Below are 8,218 nucleotides of genomic sequence, written 5' to 3'. Positions count from 1 at the left end.
TACTCTTTCGTCGTTTCAGTCTTTCAGGATCTGGATGCTTAAGCTGACACACCCAACACCTCCCGGCGGTCAGGGTTTAAGGCAGGGGTTCCGCGAGGTGATTTCGACGTCCGCTCGTTCTAGTGTACTCGGTGTGTTGACCGTAAATTGTGTCAACACAAGCGTCGGCCATATGAGGCAGGGCTGCATGCTTGCAAAGGCGAGGGTCTAATTTGCAATCCTCCGGCATGGAGTGTTTTTCCACAAAAGGTAGGACTGCACGTAGAGTAAGATGTGGGGACGGTTCCTTAGAGGTGAGAGTTTAAATGCATTTGGGATTGAGGCTGCAGAGCATGTGTAGTATGTACCTAGTTTGGTTTAGAGACTGGCTGCAGGTCGATGTTGTGGGAATGTCACCCTGATGTACATGTACTAGATGGTTCTGGAATTCAGCCTCCAGGTTAAAAGCACGATGAAGCTAATTGTCCTGAAAAAGATCGATCTTGTTGCCCATGGCCTTGGGCACACGGACAATGTTGAAGGCTTCTTTTGCATGATGACGTGTACACCTATTTCAGGGTACATATGTTGATCAATCATCCGCCATTAAAGAAGAGAGGTGGCAACACAGAGGCGGTAGCAGAAGAGAGGTGGCCATTGAGCCCGATAAAAGATCTGAGAGGGGCGGAAGTTTTGGGTGGAAACGCTGCATCTTGCCGTGCGCGTGTTGCGTGTTAATATAGCACCAGAACTTCTCTGGCGGTGGATTTACATCAGGTCATTGTGATCCCTTGGAGTTTGGTTACAACAGATTGAATATCTCTGTCTTCTATAGGAGTCCATCATCCAAGGGATACGCACAACGTAACATTAAAGATATACGCACACCAACACGTTAAAAAGAATTGTTATACACCTATATGTCTCAACCGAATTCCCAATGATAAAGTAAAAAAAGCACCACCTCTCCATGACAGTTTTGGCTCATGTCAAGGGTCATGGCTTGATATTTGACCATCTATGGTGCGGCGGCTGCTGGGGCAGGGACAACCACTACTACAGAATAGTACATCACCACCGGCCCCAAACCACCCATCACCATCGATTTGGAGGTCCGGCCACTACAAAGAATGTTGTAATCCATGATGGTCAAATTTCATCACAAATCATCAAAAGCTCATCATAAAACGGTATCCATGATAGTAAAACTCGTCATAAAACGGTATCCATGTTAGTTTTCAATAACGTGTGAGAAATGTATGAAGCGTATAGATTAATCTGCATGACGTTTCAGCATGATCGTCACAGATTAACGCAATCCATGACGATTTTAAACCGTCATAGAATAGCCTCAAGCCCGTGTGACCCAACCCAAGATGAGGACGTAGCTGATGACGTGGAAATGATGTGGACAGCAATGATGACATGGCAGATGACTTGGTGATTGATGACGTGGAAATTGGGGCGACAACGTGGCAGATGACTTGGCTTGGCGATGATGACATCAGCACCATGGGCCATTTTTTAACAGGCCCAATTCAAAGTGGGCCTAATTCCAGCCCATGCAACAAACAACACAATTACACAGATTTCATACAATTTTGATACAAATCATATGTACATAGATTATTCTCATAGATAACAGCCAAGAACTGAAGAGGTAACACATGCCCTTCATATGTCTACCCTGTCCAAGAACACTAAACCTAGCTCTCTAATTCCTTATGAGTTCGTCCGAAACATGGAAAAAAAAAGGGGCAATGTCATGTTTATTTCACAGGCATTACGAGCTGCAGAAATAATGAAAGGAAACTAATAAGATATCTATGCATATGACGAAACTACCAACTAAAAACTGGCATGTGACAAGAATTCCATCCTTTTTTTCCGCTGTATATTTGTGCCACATCATCTGTTTAAGACTTAAAATGCATGAAAGAAGCATACAGCTGCCAAAGAACATTTATATAATCAGGAAGTAGTACAATGCCAGTATACTCTCACCTTTCCAGCCCTTGAGAAGAACTCATAAACATCTCTTTCGCCTGCCTTCAGTGATAGCTGTGGTAACGCTTATAATGTATAAACTAGCAAAGTAAGGCATCTTATTAAAAATCAACCTGGGAGGCAAATACAGTCCTCTGGTCCCTTTCTGGATCAACTTCTGGCTCAGCGTCATCATCTTTCCTACGTCTGCACTTCAACAAGAAAAGAAAAGAAATTTAGCAAAGCAGCATAAGCAATGCATAAAACAGTAAGAAATAGAACTGTGACTATAGATGGCATAATGTTTAATTAATTTGCAATCCTGATAAGCACAAAGCATGAAATGCTAGCCTAGGATCTAGCACTAGGTGGATTTGAATCAACAAATTCACATATGTACATTTGTCAGATTCAGAGCAGTAGAGACTTAGCACTAGAGGAACAAGCACAAGCACACGACTAGTACTCAGATCATTGACCAATTTTCACAAAGAGCCAAACCGGAATCCAATTAGCCAAGTCAATCTTCTACTGAATAACTCAAATTTGAAATTTCTCACATGGAAATATATATTCTCATTACATATACAGTAACAAGTGACAAAGGCTGACCACACATAGACAATATCCAATAACAGGAGTGGAGAAGGAAAAGCAACACTCACTAGATGCAACTCCAGGATTCAGAGTTGCAGCTCCAGGATTCAGCTCCACCAGCAACTACACCTACACACCAAAACTCAAGAAAGAATAGAGTCACAGTCAGAGATGAGTGGATCAGAAATGAGCTTGCCGTCAAGCAACACAGGTCAAAAGTCCACGATAATAAACATGCAGCAAGCTGCCTTTCTGGAAGAAAGACAAGTTTACATTATATGCTAATTACAACTACTGCATTTCTGGACAGGGGATAGAATAAAATAACTAAAGCTCCAGCTGCACAATAAAGTTTGATGACAAGTAAACAAGTTGTACAGAGATTATAAACTTATCCTATAGGGACAGATCTAGTGACATGGTTCAGACTATAGCATTACAAGTTCAGTCAGAGTGTCATGGTTCAGACAATAGCATTACAAGTTCAAACTTCGGAACATCATTCCAAGGAAAAAGATCATCGTACAGAACAATTTCAAGACTACAAGATTACAAGTTCATAAATTCATGTTAAGTTAGTCAGAGCATTGCAGTTCGGCAGAACAATTTCAAGACTACAAGATTACAAGTTCATAAATTCATGTTAAGTTAGTCAGAGCATTGCAGTTCGGAGTTTGCATTACAAGTACAGACTAAAGACTTTCAGAGCATCATTACACAGCACCAGCAGTCTAGCAAAAAAAAAAATCTACACTATACCTTTCCGGCATTTGGTCGAACAGGTTGCCGGCATCGCGGATGGACTCCTTGTCGCTGGAGCGAGGGAAGCGCCAAGCCCTTGTCGGTGTAGGGCACGAGGCGCTGCATGAACCGCTGGGCCTCCTCGTCGCAGCCATCTCCGGCGAGGTCGTCGACGGCGACGCCCTAGGCCTCGGCCTCGAGGACCTCGGCCCCTTGTCGCCCTCGACGGCGAGCGCGCCGCCGGTGTCCTGGCAGATGCGGCCGGCGAGCGGGTAGAAGACGCGGAGCGCGTCGGCGAGCGCGGCCGTCATGTGCGCAACAGCCCCGACGGCACTCGCCCCGGCCTGGTGCAGATTGGGATCCGGCGGTGCCAGCCCCGGCCTGGCGCAGATTCGCTCGCAGATCTGAAGAGGGGAGGCCACGAGCATGTCGGCGATGAGCGGCACGGACGGGCGGGGAGCGAGCGCGGAGGATGGAGACCGGAGAGTGGAGACGCGCGGCCGCAAGGGCATCTTGGAGCGGAGAAGAGGGTAGTGGCCGCCGCCGGCGAGGTGGAGGGCATGGAGCGGGAGAGGGAGACGAGGTACGAGAGAGGGGGCTGAGAGCAACTGCAAGAGAATGCTAATCTTACCCCTAATAATTTTTTAGGGAAAATGAAAAAAAAAAGAATTTCAACGGTTCCCCGAAACCTCCCAAAATATCCGTCCACCGTGTATATTTTCGCGTTCCGCTCCCTTCCCCAATCGCGATTCCCGCGCACGCAACCTCTTCCCGTGCGACCTCATTCAGGCTGCGGCGGGCCGGGACGCCAACGGCGAGCACCAGGCGGCGGCGGGTCGGGGCGCGACCTCTTCCCGCGCTACCTCTTCCAGGCAGCGGCGGGTTGGGACGCCGACGGCGAGCGCCAGGCAGCGGCGGGCTGGGGCGGCGTCCGGGTGGACGGCGAGCGCTAGGCGGCGGTACGCTCCTCTCCTTCCTACGCAAGAGGCCGGGCGGGTCCAATATGTGACCTGCCGCAAGCTCGCCGACATGATGAAAGACAGACCACCGCTCAGATCCGCGAGATATTCAACATCGAGAATGACTTCGCAAAGGAGCAGGAGGAGGAGATTCGCCAGGAGCACGCCTGGGCCTTCAACGTCTAGAAGCCTTCGGATCCACTTCGCGCTGCGCTCACATCTTACTGGATCTGCCGGTGCCAGCCTTAGCGGTTCGGTTCTATTGCCTCGATGCTTCCTTACTTGAGTTAATCGTAGTGGTTGCTTGACTTGCTTCTTAGTACTAGTTCTTATTTGTCGGATGGGGTCAGGTCAAGTATTCGGTCGTAGCAAATTCAGCTCATTCTGTCGAAGAAAAACAGAATCGAATATGTGGTGGAAGTTTTGAACTGTTTGCATGAACTGATGAATGAATATCACATCCAGAATTGCCCGTCATTTTCCAATCAATTCCATGCATCTGCTCTATGTCTGTTCAACATGCTCTGCTAATTTCGACTAATCCTGTTCTAGCTTAGCTAGCACTCTTGACCTGCTTGCATTACATGAAGTGCTCTCCACTCCCAAAATGAATTACATGTTGTTCAGTTGATTCGTTTTGTGCAATTGGTTGCAGCAATGCAGCATGATTGCTCAATCTATGCAGTTCTGCTTATAGGATGTTGCACTGAACACTTTATCCTGAACCTGGTGCTCCTGTTCAGATCTAAGTTGATTTAAGTTGCAGTGATTAGATGCAGTTAACAATAGGAGTATTGTGGTGATGGTTTTGGCATGTCGATCATACAATCAAGCCTTGTTTCTCTCTTAACTGGTTCTATAGCAACTAAGCTCTTAATCATCAGCAGGGGTGTAATGGCTTGTCATTGTTTTTTAGCACAAGTCATGCAAACTTGGTTCCGTTATCAATCGAACTGGGAAAAAGCACTCCAAACCCAGAACATGCTCTGCATTCTTCAGAAGATGAGTTGGCAGCAAGCCAAACTGGTGTCAATTTGGAATATGTATGTTGCATATTTATTGCCTTAAGCACAAAATGATCATGGTATATTGGTACGAGGGGCAGCTAGGTAAAGAAATTCTATGCAAATGCAGCATGACACGAGAACTTCTCTGTTTTGAGGATAATTTTGTCATAGCAAAGCAAGGTAACTTTTACCGCACGAGGATTTTGACAGGGGCTCTGGTCGCGTACGGTGGTTGGGGGAAAAAAATTCTACGGATCCTGAGCTCAAAGACGATGACATGGCTTATTTTGAATTATTGGGGGTGGTTTTTAGCGATCTGTTGTGGGCTGATATGTTTTTAGAGGAAAAATTTTTTAGTGTAGCCCCCAATACCTCATTTTGGGGAAGAATTTTTTGGGGAACTCTTGGAGTTGCTCTTAGGCGCGCTGCGGAGAAGGAGGTGCGCGGCGGACGGGTAGGAGGGTTGGAGAGGGTGCAGCGGACGGGCGTGAAGGGAGTGCGTGGATATTTATTGGACTTTGAGTGCATCTCAACTGTCTATTTTTCATCCAGCGGCTCAGGCAAGATGTGGTTTGAATTGGGCTGTGTGGGCTGAACAGTTAGATGGGCATGAACATATCTTTTGTCATATTCTCAACGTTTGATGTTTTTCTTTTCTTTTTTCATTTAAGGGGGTGTTTGGATATCCATGTTAAAGTTTAGCACCTGTCACATCGCATGTTTGGATGCTAATTAGGAGTATTAGATATAGACTAATTACAAAACTAATTGCACAGATAAAGTCTAATTCACAAGACGAATCTATTAAACCTAATTAGTTCATAATTTGACAATGTGGTGCTACAGTAACCATTTACTAATGATGGATTAAATTAGGCTTAATAGATTCGTCTCGCGAATAAGCACAGGGTTCTGCAATTAGTTTTATAATTAGCTAATGTTTAGTCCTCCTAATTAGCCTTCGAACATCCGATGTGACATTGCTAAAGTTTAGCACCTTGTATCCAAACACCCCATAAGGCACTAAAGAGTAACTAGCAAAAAAAATATTATCTTTTGTACTCTGATATATTTTTAAAATCTAACGGACTACATATATGGTGTTCCACCGGAGTTTCAATAATTTTCGTATTTATTTATTATTTACTATACTTTAAATGATTTTCTACATTTTTATTTTAAGTAATTTCAAATTAAACTGCGTGTACATCGATTAAGATTAAAAAAATAAAAAAATTATATTTAGTCTTATACGTTTCTTTATAGTCCGTATCCTAGAGATAGATGAAGAATTTACTTGTTTGCTATGGATAATTCAACTTTCTACTTCGTAATTATCAAGGGTGGAGCTAGGATTTGAGATAAGGGGTGGGGGCAATGGACAAAGCAACGTAGAACTGATTGCCATGTGAGCTGGTTTTAGTGATATATAATAATAACATGTTTCACAAGTCTTAACCAAAATAAAATTACATATATATCAACTTAAATTTAGCTCTTCGACTAGCAGCAAGATCATACGCTGTAATAATATCATCAGTAGTGATTGATGAAGTCAATTCCTTCTCAATATAAACTATCAAACAATCTCACAGAAATCTATCTCCCATTGTACATCTGAAATGTGTCTTCGCAAGTTTCATAGCTGAAAAGCATCTTTCGATAGTTGCAGTTGATACTGGAAGAGTTAATACTAATCTGCGGGCTGCGGTGGTGTCAATTTGGATAGCAACGGCGTGGCCGCGGTGGTCTGGTCTGGGTATGGGCATCAAGGCTTCTGGCAGTCTGGCGCCTGGCAGAGTGACGACGGCGGAAGACGAAAACGTCGCATTGAACGAAGACAGGAGACTTGATGGGTCACGAACTCACGATTCACGAACTATGGACTCAGGTAAACGTGCAGGCTTTCTTAGGGCATGTTTGGATCCAGCGTCCTAAACTTTATGACATGTCACATCGGATATTTAGATACTAATTAGAAGTATTAAATATAATCTAATTACAAAACTAATTGCACAGATGGAGTCTAATTCGCGAGACGAATCTATTAAGCCTAATTAGTCCATGATTTGATAATGTGGTGCTACAGTAACCATTTGCTAATGATGGATTAATTAGGCTTAATAGATTCGTCTCGCGAATTAGTATAGGGGTTCTGCAGTTAGTTTTATAATTAGCTCATGTTTAGTCCTCATAATTAGCCTCCGAACATTTTATGTGACCCTCCTAAAGTTTAGTACCTTGTATCCAAACACCCCCTTATTGGAACGGAGGCTTCTTTCTTATTAGGCCATGGACCAGGGAGTGCCAGACTGCCAGGGGGTGCCAGACTGCCAGGGGTAGAGGCACAGAGAGGCCCAGGCCACTGCAGAGGCTGCAAACCGTCAGGGGGTGCCAGGCTCCCCCGTGCCCCCCTCCCTCCGCCACTGGTAATTACCACATAATAATTATAATAATATCTAAATTTGGTCAAGAAACTCTAGAATTCAAATGGAAGCATATTTTGAGTCCATAATATTGACATAAAAAGTTCGAATAATTTTAGTAAAGTGGATCTATACATTATTCATAAATACATACATCTCTCCTATAGTTTCATATAACTCAACTCAAACATTGAAGTTTCTGTTGGGATACGAGGTAGGCTACACTAGCGCAAATCAAAATTTCTACCGCGTATAACCAGGAAGAACTGCCGTATAAGGATCACGGGATTACCACTCGACGCACTACTGGTGCGGAAGATGTAGATATACGTCGGTGCAGTGAAGACGATCACGTAGTCGTACGTAGTCGATCAACGTAGTCGTACGTAGTCGATCACGTCACGTCCAGCAGCTCCTACGTGCAGCAAGATCGCCTCCGGTGCCGCGGCTCGTCGTGGCTCGTCGGCGGCTCGTCCAAGTGCTGCAGGCGCAACACCTCCAAGGTATCCACACGTGCAGGGAG

The 8,218-nt window shown here is 44.7% G+C and overlaps 1 protein-coding gene and 1 long non-coding RNA gene across 5 annotated transcripts; one reads left to right on the top strand and one right to left on the bottom strand.

Moving 5' to 3' along the window:
* Nucleotides 1–1,542: 1,542 nt before the first annotated feature.
* LOC101780928 lies at nt 1,543–3,961 on the bottom strand. Of its 3 annotated transcripts, XR_002676078.1 has the most exons (4): nt 3,322–3,961; nt 2,631–2,691; nt 1,984–2,172; nt 1,543–1,891 (listed from the first exon to the last, which is right to left on the bottom strand). XR_002676078.1 is itself a non-coding variant. In XM_004983278.4 (3 exons), exons 1-2 carry the CDS (start codon nt 3,813–3,815, stop codon nt 2,670–2,672), a joined length of 516 nt encoding a protein of 171 aa, XP_004983335.1. In that variant the 5' UTR covers nt 3,816–3,961; the 3' UTR covers nt 1,543–2,177; nt 2,631–2,669. The 3 variants fall into 3 exon arrangements, 2 of the variants coding, with proteins under 2 accessions (XP_004983335.1, XP_004983334.1); XM_004983278.4 differs by having other exon boundaries at nt 1,543–2,177; XM_004983277.3 differs by having other exon boundaries at nt 1,543–2,172.
* A 390-nt stretch (nt 3,962–4,351) lies between these two features.
* Nucleotides 4,352–7,694, top strand: LOC111255927. Of its 2 annotated transcripts, none has more exons than XR_002676080.1 (3): nt 4,352–4,513; nt 6,942–7,160; nt 7,559–7,694. It is a non-coding gene; the product is annotated as an uncharacterized LOC111255927 (long non-coding RNA). The 2 variants fall into 2 exon arrangements; XR_002676081.1 differs by having other exon boundaries at nt 6,936–7,160.
* The last annotated feature ends 524 nt before the right edge of the window (nt 7,695–8,218 follow it).

This window comes from Setaria italica, chromosome IX (genome assembly GCF_000263155.2).
Source record: "Setaria italica strain Yugu1 chromosome IX, Setaria_italica_v2.0, whole genome shotgun sequence".
NCBI classification, from domain to species: Eukaryota; Viridiplantae; Streptophyta; class Magnoliopsida; order Poales; family Poaceae; genus Setaria; species Setaria italica.
This window is presented reverse-complemented; position numbering and strand designations above follow the sequence as displayed.